Genomic DNA, 17,805 nt, shown 5'->3' with positions numbered 1-17,805 from the left:
TGTGCATGTAAATATATTTTTTTCAGTTTGCTTTTGTAGATATCTAGGAAATCAAACATTCAATAAAAACTATGATAAAAGAAAATTATTAAGGCCAGGGGCCTATGGAAAAATAGTATATAATCAGGTTAAGTGTGTCAGGTTAGTCACACAGAGACAGAGGAAAAATGGACGTGAGCAACAATAAAAAATTTATTGGTAAAAAAGAAATGTAGAGTGTCTCCAGCCTTCAGTAAAGATGTGCTGCAGTATTCTTAACACAGCACCACTTATTAATTAAACATTATAATGCAGTGTAAGCTTTCCACCACAACTACCCTTATTTTTTTCTTTTTCTGCTTTTTAACCATTTTAAAACCATGAAACTATTTTTTAAAACCAACTACAAATTTCAACGTGTCCATCTGCTATTTACTGTCCATTCTTAAATCATACTGTTTGTTTTAACTATACAGTCAGAACGGGTAGCAACTTGGTGACTAAGCTGCCTTTTATTTGCAGCAGTTTTCTCTGGCAGCTCTGGAATAGGTGAATCATCTCCTCCTGGTTCTGCATCTGCAGCTTGTAGAGTTTGCTCTGTTGATTGTTCAAACTCTGGAACAAACTGAAGATGTCGATAATTTCTGTTGAACGCCTCACTATCTGACTCAACAGAGTATGCCAGGGGTCGGCAACTTTCGGCACGCGGCCCATCAGGGTAGTCTGCTGGCGGGCCGCGAGACATTTTGTTTACATTGACCATCCGCAGGCCTGGTCCCCCTGCAGCTCCCAGTGGCTGCGGTTTGCCGTTCCAAACCCGTGGGAGCTGCTGGAAGCTGTGAGCCGCAGGTACGTGCTGGCCACCGGTTCCCAAAGCTCCCATTGGCCAGGAACTTCGAACCACAGCCACTGAGAGCTGCAGACAGTCAATGTAAACAAAACATCTCGCAGCCCACCAGCAGATTACCCTGATGGGCTGCTTGCTGAAGGTTGCCGACCCCTGGCATAGACTAAGACCCTAACCTGCATCTCCCCATTCGCCTTGTGGAGTTCAGCTGGGATGAAAAATCATGCACACTGTTTCTTCCAATATGATGGTCTGTTAAAGATGAAGCTCTCTCATGCATGAGGAATTATGATGAAATTCTGCAGTTTCTACTGTTACTCTGACACCACGTCAGCTTAGTCACACGGAGACAGAGAAAAATGGATACTAGCAACAACAACCTTATTGTAAAAAAAAAATGTAGAATGTCTCCAGACTCGAGCACTCAGAGATGTGCTGCAGTAATCTTCAAACAGCACCACCTAGTGACTAAGCATGATAATGCAGTTTAAGCTTCCATCACAATCATGTAATTAAAGATTCTATCATAGTTTATATGCATAAATAGGTTGAATTAAGGTTGTACAAACAAGCTTAATTCTGGCATTTCCTAACTTTGGAGTGTTTGACTTGCAACCTTAATGATGTTCTTTTAACATAGTTTTTTGTATATAATTTCCCAGGTTTCTATAAAAGCAAACTGAAAAAACCTCTGCTAATGGAATAACTGGTAGCAATAGCAGGTTATCCTCTGTGACACCCTATACCCTATGTGACACCCTGTACCTCTTTTATATGGTTATTATGATATGTTTTGTAGAAAGTATGCCTTGTGAAGTATTATTTAAAAACTCATAATCTGCTGAACATCATTGTAGTATTAAGATGTGTGTAAAATCACTGCATTTACAATTATGAGATTTTTAATATATGATTGTTACTGAAATATACTGCAGTACTGAGTGACTCCCACAAACTATTTTCTCAGAGAAAAAGGCACACTGGAAAGCCAGCAAGGTGCTAAAGAGCCATTGCTTCCTTAATCAGACATTCCCTGTGGCGGAAGGGAGATGTGAACAAGAAAGTTACAATTCATCTGAAGGAAATCTTGGAGTTCACGTACACAATGGAACTGCCTGGCCCTATGACCCAGCAAGGATTTTTCCAGCACAAAAGAGTTGGAGTATAAGAAGGGGAAAAATTCCTCTAGCCACCTCTCTTCTCTCCACCTTATATCACTCTGCTCATAACATCAATGAATACCCAAAGAACACTGAAGTAAGGGGAGTGGTCACAGGCTGAAAGAAAATCCAGCCTGTGAACTGAGAACTGAGAATTGCTTGCAGCATCTGGTGGTCCTCAGAGTTATTCTTTGGAGAGACTTTTGGGAAACTGGCAGATTATAACATCTCTGCTGCCATTTGGAATTATAGACAGTGACTCACCTGTCCATATATTATACCTGCTTTGACCTCTCAATAACTCTCATTTCCTTTTCTTAGCTAATAAACCTTTAGTTAGTTTACTATAAAATTGGCTACCAGCATTGTCTTTGGTGTAAGATCTAGGGTACCAACTTATCTGGGTAAAGTGATTAGTTTATTGGGACTGGAAGCAACTTGACTGTGGTGTGATTTTTCGTGTAAGTAACCATTTCATCACAATGTCCAGTTTGTTTAGGTGGCAAAGTAGACTGGAGAGTCTCAGGAGTCTGTGACTCCATTGTAAGACTAATATAGTGAGCCAGCAGTTCACATTTGTTACTGGCTTGGTGAAATCTAATTATAGACTACACTGCCAGTTTGGGGTGTCTGTCCTGTTTTCTGACAATCTGCCCTGAGGTAAGCATTCATGGTTGTGAACCACTCCAGACACCATGACAGGTGCTAACAACTCCCTCTTAATAAGTAGGAAAGTCCAATCAAAATTTGTTTTCTAAATATAAACAAAGAAATAAGGCACACAAAACAATCCTCTTTCTCACCCAAAGTCAAGCTTAGTTACCTTTCCTCTGTAGTATGCTAATAAGCGTCTTCTGTGTTTTTCTTGAAATTCTGAAATCTAAAAATAAAACTTGTGTAGTAATGGTTTTCAACTAATCATATGGACAAGTTGAAATCACTTCAGTTATAGTAGATGACATTTCTACAAGATGAAGGAAAAAGAAACTGAAGTAATTCCCATTTTTTAAATTTTTATATGTATTTTATATAAAACATTTAGGTCCAGATCCAATAAAAACACTCTCCAGTTATACACCAGGGTGGCAACTAAAAACTTGTAAAATGAATATGTTTGAATTTGGAGTGGCCTGCCTAGAAGATGGTGGCCTTATTTTATTGAGTTTGTTTTTAAGACCATGTTCAATGACAAGGGAGAAAAAGAGGAAGTGTAGTTTTCCTACAGTGTTTGCCCAAAATGTATTCAATATAGAGTTAAACACAAACAAATAAAATGGCAATATAAAACATACTATGTCTTGTAGCTTGTCTTGTTAAAATATAGTCCGAGTGTGATGCATGGCTAGAAAGGGTTTAACATCCTACAAAATAAATAACCCTCAAAAGACATGTGGGGAGATAATGTTTGTGTTTTTGTGTATTTACATATGTATGAATAGGGTCAACAATGTAATCAACAGTCCTGTCTTTGCTGTATTCTGATAATTCGGAGATCAAAAGAACATCCTATCATTTAAATGAATTGTAAACATGGGATCTCTCAGTATTCATCTCTCTTTGAAATGTACTGTGAATGGTGGAGGAACAAGTAAATGGCCTTAAGTTAATTCGTATAGCCAAGTACCAGTGATGGACTTCTTTCAAAGTCATCCTAATTACCTTTTGTTCCCTGAGGAACTCTAACTTGTCAAAAGACATGAAATTGTAAAAAAGATCTTTGGGTCCTGATTCTGTCATCTCAGATCTGCTCAGGCTTCATCAAGGGAAGTTTGAGTTGCAAGGCTGAGGTCCCAGTTATGCTGCTCCACCCTGAATGAGATATTTGGACATTGGACTATAACCTATGAACTATTTCTAAAAGAACTCTTTGCAACTACAATTCTCACCACCTCTCCTATGGATCTGTACCTAAATGAATTGAACTCATGTCTGTATGTATATTGATCTTTTAACCATACTCTCTCTCTTTTGTTTTTTAATAAAGTTTAGTTTAGTTAATAAGAATTGGCTGTGGCATGTATTTGGGTAAGAGCTGGAATATTCAATAACCTCAGACATAATGTGTCCGATCCTTTGGGACTAGTAGAACCTTTTATTTTATATGATGAAATAAAGATTTTCATAAATTGTCATATTTGACTTAGGTACCTGGATGGAGGCCTGAGACTGGATCACTTTAAGAGAACTGTGTTGTTTGGACTTCTGAGTAACCCATGAAGTAATAAAGAAGATGTTTTATGATGGCTGGGTAAATCTAAGTATTGGAACATCCACCAGCTTTTTGGCGATTGCCCCATTCTTTGCAGTTCACCCTAATTGAGTGACCGTAGTTGGCCCCCACTAGGATCCTGGTCACAGTGAGACATCCTACTTAGTTGTTAATACTACTTTAGTCAGTAGTAACTCTTGCTGAACTCAAAGAATAATTTCAAACTACTTGGAAACTGGCATATTGTGGCAAATCTCACTAATATGAAGTATCAGAGTATAAATTTACACACAATAGTATCAGTTTTATTTTTACAGTTGGGTTAAACACATAATATATTTTTCCAGCAGCTGGAAAACTAGGCCATGCCAGGTATATGTTGTTTTTGCTTTCAGAACTCATTAAAAGGCAGTACAAAGAACACACAACCTAGCAGTGAATTTCACAATCTTTTTTATTAAAATAGCATTTTATTTGGGGCTTGACAAATCCGATTGTCAAAATACTAATGTGGCTAGGATGTGATCTGTAATGGTCAGTGCAGACAGCACTTCTATCGTAGGTGGAAATGTATCTTTATCTTAGGTTTAAGTTGTCTTATTTTTATATTATGTTGTTGTCATAGTTGTGGGGGAGGGGCAGCTAGGAGGAAGTTCAGTCCTGTCTCTGTGTGCTGGAGTTGTTACTTGCAGTGTTCCAATAAATACTTTTATTTCTATATTACAATGCCTAGTCTGTGAGGCCAGGCTCATGGTGGGAATGGGTGTAAGATAAACTGTTAACTGTACATATCAGCTGGGCTGGAAGAGAAACAAGTGACTATATGCTAATTTTTTGTGACCGTGTCAAAATGGCATGAGGTGTTTTGGCAGTAATGTATTAGGCACAGGAAAAAACCAAAGGCTTCGGTTGCTGATCAAATGTTACTGATAAAGAGACTGTGAATATAAAATAGAGGAGAAGCAAAAATAACCAACCTCTCTGTGCCCCTTACAGGGAAAAAAGAAATATATTGTACAATAAAAAACAGAATTCTAATATATCCGGATCTTGGGCTCAGTACCAAGGCCATGTGCCATGTCCTAAATGAAACTTGGATTTTGTCACATGAAAATTCATTTTCTGGGAAATTAAGAAAGCTAAGAGTTTACTGGAAACTATTGAACAGACATCTGAATGACTGTATTTTGATTCTGACTGTAGTCTTGAAAATTTCTGAATGGATTCTGAATTATGCACATTGAAACATTTTCTATAGACTATTCATCTAGACAGCATCCAAATGCTCACATGAGTTTCTACATCATATTTTCCTTCCCCATCCCTTTGAAACATTTTTTGGTTTGTATTTTTTTTTTTAGCCATAGCATATGGAGCCAACAGTGATTTAAATTTACCTGTTTAATTTCTGATATAGCTAATATTTGATACTTTTGCATTGCAAATATTTATGTGTCATTAAAATAACAAGAAGTAGTGATAATTAGTATGAGATTAAGACATAAACAGTAGCTCTGATGCTTTCTTAACCACCTTGGAACTGTGTACTGGAGAAAGAAAATGTGGAAGTTGAACTAGTCATACAATTTTGCCCTTTACACTGAAGTTAATAGAAGCTGCAAGTGGTTAGCACTTTGAAAATCAGGCCACAATGAGTTGGTCAGTCCAAAAATGCCCCAAACCACAAAACGGAACAAAAATCAACTAGCTAAACAAACAAAAAAAAAACAGAGAAAAGAAATGAGGAAAACTGGAACTGCTAGACCAACAACTATATTGACAAAGGGGAAAAAATGGGTTAGGAATGAAGAGAAGTCAGTTTCTAAAAAAGAAGAAAAAGCACACCTTTTATTTTATATGATGAATCCACAAAAAAATCTGGATTCTGATTGACAGATGGCAATCAAATCTTGCAAAACAAGTTTTGTAGGACTCACCTGTGTAATTTCTCTTGAATATTTTTTGCATAACATATCTATTCCCATAAACAGTGACTGAATTTCGGGATTTGTCTGCAGAGAAAGAGTAACTAAATGTTACCAAAATTAATGTCTACAATATAGCATTGTAATTTTTTAAAAGACAGAATTAGTGGCTGAAGAAAATGTAGTGGATATCATAATTAGGGTAAAATTTTCAAAAATATCTTTATGACTAAGGAACTTAGGTTCCATTTTCAAAAGTGACTTATGTACTTAGGAGCCTAAATTTCATTGACTTTTAATAATTTTACCCTTGGTACTTAGAAAAGCTTTAAAATATAGCATTACATTAAATGTTCCATAAACTGATTGATTGAACAGTTGTACATGGATAATAAAAGCTAATGCAACAAGTTGTAGGGTGGTATCCAGTAGGAAGATGCAGGGATTAAGTCTGGTTTCATTCAGTATCTTTTTAATATCTGGAAGAATTTTTAATAATATATTTAAACACTATAGATAATCTATTAAACAAATGTGCTTCATATATCTAAGAGTGAAAATTTAAAAGTGAACATTCATGGAGATTAATATATGAAGAAGTGACAGTTTTCTTATCCTAGAATTTGTAAGTGAGGCCCCTAATATAACACAATGGTTTCCTGACATTTTAAAATATGCTGCATAATTGTGTTCCATATTTTAAGCTCTCATTCAAAAAGTAAATACCTCCATATGGTGGCAAAGAAAACCCTTCCTAATTGGAACTGAGTTTAAAACTGATGTCTGAAGAGCCTGAAACAAGAATTCTGAGAGAAGTGTGAAATATTTTCATTCTTCTGTAAAGGGTGCTGACTCTGAAGCCGAAGGACAAATGGCCTACATAGCCATATGAACTATTTCGGAGCTGAGCATTTCAGCAGAAATTACAAGCTAATGTGACTATCCACTATTGTTGGATGCAGTAGCATACATTAAACATTTTGTAGTGGGACAGCTACTTGCTGAGGTGGGTAACTTCTCCCCCAAATTTTAAGTCAGCTCTGCCCCCAAAAAGTTGGAAAATTAGAGTTCTATACATTCCCCAGTAAGAAAATCTCAGCTGTCTCTTGAATGCCAAAAGAAAAAAGCCACCTCTCACAGTTACTTTGGTGCCAAAATCTCCAGCTATTCCCTACTCCATTATGAAACCTCCTGAATTTTACTAAAAAACATCTACAGTGCAATTAAGTATTTTCTCTTAAGAAAATGTGGTGCATTTTAAAATTTGGGAGTAGTGTAGAATAAACTGAACTTAATATCAAAATAAATAACAATACATGATGATAGCTTTCTCTGAAATGTTTCTGGTTCTGTGTTCAGGGACAACTAGACAGGATTTCAATTCATGGATGAATAGTTAATATAAAGAAGTGGGACTGTAAATTTATTAGCTGTTGTAACTTTTTAGGGGAGAGACTAGTCTGAACAGAAACATAGTGGAATGACAAATACAAGTGGGATAATGGAGCACTTGCCTATCAAATATAAATGAAAGACAGACTAGATTGTAGAGGCTGGTAAGTAGTGCTATTAAAGAAAGATTTAATAGACTCTGAGATATAATTTCTTTGATAAAATGTTCTTTCCTGAAGCTTCTGCTGGGGCAGTGCCCCTCCACACTGCCTCCTAACATAATGACGTGGTTGACCCCCTATTGTTTTACCATGTAAATTATGAAGCAATTATCTAGTTCTCATTGAGTGGACATTTTGTATACCTATATAAATATAAACTAATGCACTCTAACCTATCTTTTATTCAAACTGAAACCCGTGCTAGCAAATCTAAATGACCTTTATTCACCAATATAAGAAAATAAAATTTCATCCAGTGAGCAACCATCGTATTCATACAAGTGCAGTATGCGTATTTAAAATGTATTTTATGGACAAGCGATACAATTTATTTGAGGTTCTAGCAAAGAGAGAGGTTCTTGAATTCATGCTAGAAATCTATTAAAAGATATGGACGCAAATGAAGAACTCCACTAGAAAGAGATTTACAAACCATCAAAAATAAGGGTTTCTAACAAATGTTTAGATTATTATTGTATAAAGCAATATTGGATGTTTTTATAATATCCCAAAATAATAAACACTGAGGCTTTGATTCAGCAAAGTACTTAAGCCTGTTCTGAAATAATGACCAGTTTGGTGACTGAAGTACAAAAATAGTAGAAATGTAAAGCTATAAATGACAATCATGCACTAATTGAAAAATGTGACCCTTCTACTACCCCAAATAAATAATGTAATGAGGAGTTTTAGAACATTTATAGGGTCCTATTTTGATTTAACTGAAGTCAGTTGGGAGTTTTGTCCTTAATATCAATGGGGTCAGCATCATACCAATAAAACTTACTAGCCGTTTTTCCTCTCAGGTCCCTAAATTATGGAGCTCAACCATTTTTTTTTTTGGTGTGTGGATGCTTAATTATCATTCCCACTGATTTACTTAAGCAAGACTTACTGATCACCACTAGTACCTTTTTAAACGATACAGTAATTAGCTACCTTTCAGTCCTCCAATACAGTAGCAGGTTTTAATGAAACAGTTAATCCTTTTGTTAACTGCTCAGCCACTACACTCTTGAATTCCTTTAGAATGCTTGATGTCTTCCATCCAGTTCTGGTGATGCATTCCAATTTAAGATTGAAATCCTGGCCATACTGACTTCAATGGCAAAACTCCCATGGATTGCAATGGAGCCAGAATTCACTATAATTCATCAAAAACAACAAGGAGTCCAGTGGCACCTTAAAGACTAACAGATTTATTTGGGCATAAGCTTTGGTGGGTAAAAAACCTCACTTCTTCAGATACATGGCATCTCAATCTCTGACAGTGATTCATTAATGTTACCTGAAAATAGTGGGTGTGACCTGGGCATGTAACTCCCAACATCATTTGTGGTGAAACTGATGCTAAGAAATAATGAAACTTCTCTGCAATGTTCTACCCATCTTAATTACTCCCTGGTAGTCCAGCAGACCCATGGATTCTTGCAGGCTTCCTACTTATGATATATATTTTTTAAAATTCTTATTTGTTCTTAAGTTTTGGTTATTTGCTGTTCAAATTCTTATGCTTCTTAATCTCCATTTTACATGTTACCTGCCAGAGTCTGTCTCCTTCTGCTGGCTTCAGTTGGGCTGGATATCCATTTTTGAAAAATAACTGTTTTGCTCTAACAACATTCTGTGCTTTGCCATCTAATTATGCATCCTTTTTTTTGGTCTGTATATGCATGCCTACTCTAACTCTATTTTGGTATGCTTAAATAGCCTCCATACTAAGTCTAAGGATTTTTGTTTTTGTCTTTAAGAACATAAGAACGGCCGTACCGGGTCATCTAGCCCAGTATCTGTCTACCGACAGTGGCCAATGCCAGGTGCCCCAGGGGAAGTGAACCTAACAGGCAATGATCAAGTGATCTCTCTCCTGCCATCCATCTCCACCCTCTGACGAACAGAGGCTAGGGACACCATTCCTTACCCATCCTGGCTTATAGCCAGACCTTAGGATCTTTTTCATTAGCTTCCTCAGTTAAACCATTTTGAAAGTTTAGTATCATGATGTTGAACTTAATTATCTTGTGATCAGCTATTATAATGAGCCTTAGTGATTCATCTATTGTTATTCCTTGGCCTGATACTTGTGTGTTGCTTAGGACTATGTCAAGAAAAGTCTCTCCTCCTGTTATAGAGGACAGTAGTAAAACTATTATCATATATTTACATTCTTATGACCTGAGTTTTATATTCATACATATTCTACTCAAAACTAATACATTTTAGTTCAATAGATTTTATATTATTTTTGGTATAATGGTACTTCCTCCACCTCTATAACCTAATCTATCCTTATTGTATGACTTAGATCCTAATAATAGAGTATTCCATAGGCTTTTGTTTGTCATGCCACCAAGATTCAGAAATGCCTAGGTCATAAAGATCTTCTTCAATTGTCAGACAGTCTAGTTTACTTATTATTTCCCTTTAAGCATCACACATTGATGTTGATATTGATATCTACACACATTTAGGGTGGGGTTTTCAAAAGCACTTAGTGTTGACTTAATTCTGCCCCACTGAAGTCAATGGGAGTATTAGCATTTCTAAGTATTTTTGAAAATCACACCCTTTGAGTGCCAGACTGCTTTATCTGACACCCTGTTACTTTTCTGTAATGTGCCTCTGTGATATCATCCTGCCCTTTCTCCAGTTCAGCAGTATTTTTCATTCTATATTTTATTCATAAATACAGAGTTACCTTTGTATTATTGACATACTTAGTAGATGTATGTTAACCTGCTGTTAAATACTTCTAGGGATACTAAACCCTACTACAAGGCCCAGCAATGTAATACCGATTTGAGCCCAACTCTGCCTCCGTTCCAGGCTTGTAGGAATGCTTGTAAGAATGCTGTTTTCACTAAGCACGTTCATGATGTCCCCCTTACCCTCATAAGGAAGGTACGTCTTTACTGGGCTGGTAGTTAGTCAGGGAGGCATTATAAAGTGCCTCCACAACCCAAATATAAATTTAGCTAAGGAGAAGAAAGTGTCTAGGCAAGAAGAGGAAGGATTAACTTTTCAACCCCATCGTAACAAAAATAGGAAGTGGGGGCTGCACAATCCTCTGGTGAGTGAGGGCAAGAACCCCTATGAAAACTTCTATTCAACTCTATTCCCACAAAGGAAAATAATACAGGATTGAGTGGATTATTGAAAAAGGGAAGGCTTAGGGTGACCAGATAGCAAGGGTGAAAAATCGGGATGGGGGTGATTGGCACCCATATAAGACAAAGCCCCAGATATCAGGACTGTCCCTATAAAATTGGGCCATCTGGTCACCCTAGGAAGGCTAAACCTAATACCCATATATCTAAACAGTGCTTGAACTGTCATGAATTTTTCTTCCAATCCAAGAGCAAGAGTAACTGGTGCAAGTTGCACACTTTTTGTGGAGGGCAAAAAGGCCACACTCAGTATAGTGAACTGTAGAGCACAGGAGGACAGGGTTAATTTACCTGAAATCTGATAATGACATGGAACTTTCTACTTTTTGACAATCACCTCTAACCTTTTACGTTAGTCACCAACTTGCTTCTTGAAGAAGTTGTACTGATTTACTGCTGACTTCTGGGGTGTACACACTCCAGGCTATATATAGTTGTGTCTGAAGAAATCCATAAGTGTACCCTATATAGTAACAGAGCAACTATGACTACTGTCAAAACGTTAGTGAATGTCCATGTACAACTGACAAACAAAAGGAAAGTATATTGTAATGAAATAACTCTACTGTTAAGGAAACTACAAATTAGTATAAAACAAATATTATGAAAGCCTTAATTTACCTTTTTAGAAAGAAATATTGTACGGCAAGGAGCTCTACAAATCAAACATTCATCTTTTTTGCCTGTAAAATAAAAATGAATGCCATAGGAGTGTATGTCATACAGCATATGCAACTTATTTTGATGCTTAGACCTTGTTTGTTTCAAGAATCAAAGAGGCTGTACATAATTGCAAATAAAATCGTATAAAGAGTTTGATTTTTCAAAAATGTGAACACAGTTGCACAAGGAAAAATGTGAAATGGCTCCCACACCTGAATCCTACAGACACTTATGTATGCAAGCAACTTTATTCACAAGAGTAGTCTCACTGAATCCTGTTGTTTGAGTACTTCTGTTGACTTAAATGAGACTACTCACATGCTTAAATTTAAGTTCATGCTTAAATGATTTGATGGATAAGAACTAACCAGAGGTATGACTTTAAGATATTTTGGGCCCAATTCTGCCCCCACTGAACTCAGTGGGTGAAATTTGTGAAGTCTTGACTTCAACAGAATTTCACCCTTTGTGTTTTTTTGTCAGTGACTTCAATAGAAGCAGGATCAGACTTTATTCCTAAGCATAAAAGTAACCATTTTCTAAAATATGTCTTTATTATTTTAAACACATTAACAATAGATTCACACAATCATAATATTTAAATACACTCGTTATCTTCCTTGATAGCTATTCTATAAATACATAAGACATATCTAGTCAACTATTTGCTTACTGCCTAACATGTTGAATATCAAGGTTTATAATGATATTTGGAGATGAAGAACACTGTAAAAATGGTATTATAACAGGTAGAAATGGTATCTGAATTCACACCAGTTAAAACCTACACTCTATCAATTTTCTTCTCACTCAGACTTTATTAAGAAGGGACAGATGTGGGACACATTTTAGTTACGTTCAGTTACTGGGGCTGCACTTTGGGCACCTTCCTCTTAAACAAAGCCACTGATTACAAGTATCAGAGGGGTAGCCGTGTTAGTCTGGTTCTGTAGAAGCAGCAAAGAATCCTGTGGCACCTTATAGACTAACAGACGTTTTGCAGCATGAGCTTTCGTGGGTGAATACCCAGAAGTGGGTATTCACCCACGAAAGCTCATGCTGCAAAACGTCTGTTAGTCTATAAGGTGCCACAGGATTCTTTGCCACTGATTACACTAGCTAATTCTTGAAGAATTTTTGTTTTTTTTTCATAAACACTCAGAAGAACCAGAACTGTTGAAATGACATCACAGTCTAACAAGGAAAGAGAAGAAATGCCATATTTTGTGTCTGTCTGATTATCAGTAGGGGTGGTATCCATGAAGGTACTTCAGTGCCTAAACCTCAGACTTCGGTGCCTAAATCCCAGTTTTGGCTTTTGTACAATCCATAGGCACCTAAATTAACTCAATGCCTAAGTTTTTCAGAGTAAACATTTTCTAGGCACCTGTGTTTCAGAGTCTGGGCATGTGCACTAATGCCTCCCTCTATCTGTCCAGCAGTCTATGTGCTGCCTAAGCCCCAGAGCAATTTGCAAAGCAGGGGGAAACAGGTGCACACAGAGACCATTGACTGGATGAGGTTTGGTTCAAAATGCATACACAGGACAAGCTGGTGCCTGCCTTATAATGTTTAGCAAAGTGGCTAGAGCACTCAGCTAGGATGTGGGAGACCTACATTCAATTCCCCCTTCTCTGCCAGCTGGGGAGAAAGGGAGGGTTTGAATAGGTGCCCCTATTCAAATCCTCTGTGGAACATGCTCTCACCACTGAGATATGACATATTCTGATGTGGGTGACTCCCTCAGTTTCTCTTGTTGAAGCTGTGGCACTATTGGATAAATAATGAAAGAGTGTCTGGAGCCGGTGCACCGGAGCCAGGGTCTCCACCCCAACCACTGGACAAGAGAGTCATTCCCAGGCTCTCTCTCTGGCCCAATGACTATTCCACTGCGGATAAATACTTAAAACATAATTGGGCCATTTTGTGTGGAGTGAGGTGCCTAACTCATTCCCTCAAAGAGGCTTAGGTGCCTAAGCTGCCTCACTCCAGTGGTGTGTACCAGTTCATGGACCACTAAGCAGAAACAGGCTTCTTTCTCCCTGCAACCTGGACTTGCGTGCCTATCTCTGAGAGGGGAGCAGGGCCTAGCACACAACTTTCTGGTTAACCTCTCCCATTGGCTAACTTAGGCAGCTCTTTGCCTGCTCTGCTGGTTTTTGTGAATTCCATTCTGAAGTGTGTCTCTCTCCCCATTTATTGTTGAAGGAGCCTAAGCACCTAACTCAGCTTTGTGGACCACAGAGTTGCTCCTGTGATTTTCTAGACACCTAAGCGTTAGCTTCTGTGACACTGAGTGTTGCAGCACCTATCCCGTATTTTTCCGTGTATAAGACTATACTTTTTCCTAAAATCGTTAGACTAAAAATTGAGGGTCATCTTATACACGGAAGTAAGCCGAGGAGAGAACCGCACGGTTGCGAAACTGCCCATACCCAGTGATGAGCTGCCAAAATCCCAACCCCTATCCACCCCACCACCCCTGAACTCCCCTGCCCTCTCTCTAACACCCCCTCCCTGCCCCCTTACCATGCTGCCTGGACGTGGCTGGCGGCGCTACAGCTGGAGCTGGGAGCGCGGAGCCCGGCTGCGTGGCAAAACAGCAGGAGCCGGGCGGCTGGAGCCACGGGGCCAGGCAGTGTCCGGAGCCGGGCACGCGGGGCCTGGGCCGGAGCCAGGCGGCCGGGGACACAGGCCCGGAGTCGGGTGGCTGGGGACGCGGGGCCAGGGCAGGAGTCGCGTGGACGGAGCCGGGCAGCCGGGGACGCGGGGCCGGGGCAGGAGTCGCGGGGCCGGGGAGGGACGCGGCAGGAGCCGGGCAGGGCCACGTCCGGAGACCAGCCGGGGCGCATGGCCCTTCTCATTCCCTCTACCCCTACCTCGGTGTACTCTTCCTGGGCCTGAGCGAGAAGCCTGCTTGCTTCTCAGCCCTCCCAGGCTTCCCGCGCTCACAGCTGGTATGTAAATGTTGCCTACGGTAATTACTAAATAAAAATGTGTTCTGTTTTATGTTTAAAATATTGATTTCTGAATTTTGGGTTAGAAAAGTGGGGGGGTCGTCTTATACACGGAAAAATATGGTAAATCTCTTTGTGGATCCCACTTTATGAGCTTTATATTTCCAAGATAAATCTGCCTCCCCTATGCTTCTGCCACAGCTCCTAAATATATATTGTAAGGCTTCCAAAATCTAGCTGATAGGGCATATGCATAACATGGAGGTATAAAAATATTGCAGGAACTCCTCCTTTTTAAAAGGTCCTGCAGCTCTCAAACAGTAACAATTTAAATGAGGAAAATTTATAATAATAATACTGTAGTGGGGTTTAAAATGTCTGAAGCAACTAGCAAAATCTATCTTATAACGTCATTCCCATATGTTGAAATCTGTTCTAAAATTAAAGCAAAATTAAACGGTGCTTCAGAGTGAATGAGACAGTGCATGTCTGCACCTTAATCTGAATCAGTATTAGTTAAGGTCCTAATACTTTGGAAACATGCCTTATGCATCCTAAAATCTGAGGCTTTAGTAAAAAGTCTGAGGCAAGACAGATATGGTCCCCACATTCACTGCGAATCAGGCAGTGAATGTGGGGACCATATCTGTCTTGCCTCAGACTTTTTACTAAAGCCTCAGATTTTAGGACGCATAAGGCATGTTTCCAAAGTAGTAGGACCTTGACTAACACTATAGTCAGATAAGGAGTTTTTAAATTCTTTTTTAATTTTAATTTAGAAAACATTTAATATTTGTTTTAACAATACCTAGGGTAAGAAATTTATGTTAGGTGATTTTTAAAAAAAGGAAACTCTCAGGCTTTTCAATTTCAGTGGACAAATATCATGCAGCCCTATGATCTTTTGATTATATGAAGGTGGAGGTTGCGGGGTGGGCGGGGGAGGGGGAGGTGCACACATTCGCCTCATAAAAAGACCCAGTGGCTAGTCTGCTGTGTTTCACACTAATTAAGCTCACACTGCCCTTCAGCTACAAGCTAATTTGCTAGTGTGGCCAGCATAGGTGCTGGAACTAGGGGTGCTACTGCACCTCCTGGCTTGAAGTGGTTTCCATAATATACAGAGTTTACAGTTTGGTTCAATGGCTCCCAGCACCCCCCACTATACAAATTGTTCCAGGACCCCGGTGGCCAGTCGGAAACATGGCACAGCTCTTGCTGTGACCCTGATGGGTTGACGCGCCACCAGACCTGCCACCCTCGCTCCCTGCCTGAGCCCTTAGGCCAGGGAGCCGCGTGGCCTGGGACAGGGCACGGCTCCCTCTCGCGATAGGCTGTTACCTTTCTGAAGACACGGCTCACAGATAACATGGCCGCAATTGGTGAGGCTGAACCTTGGCGTGGCCGTTCGGGGCTGTCGGAAACACACGTTGCAGAACACCAGGGCAGCCATCTTAATGGGGGAGCTGGGGCGCTAATGTGCCCGGAGAGCCCAACCACGATGGAGGCTGTCTCGTCTCCTGGCCTTCCATCCGCTGCAGGCAGCATTTGGCAGCTGCACCCGGAGCGGTGGCAGTTCGGGGTCGGAAGTGAGTGGCAGTTATGAGGGGAGGGAATTCCAGCTGCCAGTCACCTGCCCCTCCCCCACCCAGAGGGCAGTGAGCATGTGAGGGGGGATTCACCAACCCCACCCACCCCAAGAGGGTAGTGAGCGTGTGAGGGGGAATTCACCCCCTCTCTCCCCCCAGACAGCAGTGAGTGTGTGTGTGTGTGGGGATTCACCCGCTCCTCTCCCCCAAGAGGGCTGTGAGAGTGTGTGAGGGGGGATTCATCAACCCCCCCAGCCATGAGGGTAGTGAACATTTTAGGGGGGAGTCACCCATCCCTCCCCAACAAGAGGGTGGTGAGCATGTGTGTGTGTGATTCACCCACACCTCCCCCCCCGCAAGGGCAATGAGTATCAGAGGGTTTTTTTCCTTACTCCCAACAAGGTGGTGAGCAGATGGGGGGGATTCACCCACCTCCCCCGACAACGGGATGGTCAGGGGGAATTTACCTGACCTTCCCACCCTACAGGGGAGGAGAGCCAGGTGAGGGGCAGAGATTTTCCCATCCTGCTCCTAGCACCCAACAGTGGTGAGAAGGGCAGGATTTATCCACTCCTCACCCCTAACAGGGCAATGAGGTGGGATGGATTTACTCACCTCTGCCCAACTACCAGGGCGGTTTATATATAAACATTGCCATCTGATGGCATACCAGAACAATAGCATTCATAGAATTCCTGATATCATTCATAGGTTTGTGGGTTCAATAAGATCGTTAATATTAGAGCTGGACAAAATTTTTCCGACAGAACAGTTTTCAATTAAATCAAAACATTTTGCTGGAATGTATCAATTTCATCTAAATTTTTGGGTAATTATCAAAATGTTTTGTTTCTATAATGGCAAAACATTTTATTCATGTAAATTTGAAATATTTCATTTTGACTTAATCATCTCATTTTACTTTATTGTTTCCACTATAGTATAATATAGCTGAAATGAACATTTTTTGACCTTAATAAAAATGAAATGCTCTGGTAAAGTCAAAACAAAATATTTTGGAATCTATCATTTTGTGCATAATTCTGAGACTTTGACTTTTCATCCCTATTTGGGATAAATCCAAATTTCAAAATCTCAATTTCCCACAGGATGGAAATTCTGGGGGGTTTTTTTGTGGTTTTTCTTTACTAACTCTAGTTAAAAGGTACCACAAATTGTTTCCTGTGTGCAGCTCTTAACAGAGATGAGCATGCAAATACTGATTTTGTCCATACATGGCCAGATAAACAAATCACGTACTGGCACAAATGTATTCCTTCTATTACAAATCAGGCTTAAATGATATTCAAGAATCATTCTCTTTTACCTGCAAGAATCTGAGCTCAGGTTCCTTCTGCAGCTAATGATATCACTAACAGTTAAATCATGCTAAGAAAGGCATTTCACTGGTCTGCTCAGCTGCATGTGTTGTTGATAATATCAGCATATGCATGGGAAACACAGATCCCAGAACTGAGGTCCTGGAATGTATGAGACAAAAAAATAATTACTTTTAGAATACCTTTCTTAATTTTCAGAATAGCGGTGGAAACTATTAGTGATTTAAGATCAGTTAAGTGCATTCTAATCAGTTATATGCATTCCTTTTTCATTTGTATTAATGGTGAAAAGACAACAAAAATAAAAAGTCCTGCAATTTGTCTCAGTTCCAAAAGTGCTTTTTTTAGGAATATTT

The 17,805-nt window shown here is 39.5% G+C and overlaps 1 protein-coding gene across 1 annotated transcript in view; it reads right to left on the bottom strand.

Annotated features, from left to right (window-relative positions):
- The window catches only part of RNF212 (ring finger protein 212), a 29,427-nt gene extending 13,314 nt beyond the window's left edge, over positions 1–16,113 (bottom strand). The window contains exons 1-4 of the mRNA XM_039539400.1: positions 15,862–16,113; positions 11,522–11,583; positions 6,133–6,207; positions 2,810–2,866 (exon numbers count right to left, since the gene is read on the bottom strand). Of these exons, the coding sequence (XP_039395334.1) occupies positions 2,810–2,866; positions 6,133–6,207; positions 11,522–11,583; positions 15,862–15,973 (306 nt within the window). The 5' untranslated portion in view covers positions 15,974–16,113. The remainder of the gene's footprint in view (positions 1–2,809; positions 2,867–6,132; positions 6,208–11,521; positions 11,584–15,861) is intronic.
- Between the last annotated feature and the right edge of the window lie 1,692 nt (positions 16,114–17,805).

The sequence above is a fragment of the Mauremys reevesii genome, linkage group 5, assembly GCF_016161935.1.
Source record: "Mauremys reevesii isolate NIE-2019 linkage group 5, ASM1616193v1, whole genome shotgun sequence".
NCBI lineage: Eukaryota > Metazoa > Chordata > Testudines > Geoemydidae > Mauremys > Mauremys reevesii.
Note: the sequence above shows the minus strand (reverse complement) of the source record. Positions and strands in the feature narration are given on the sequence as shown.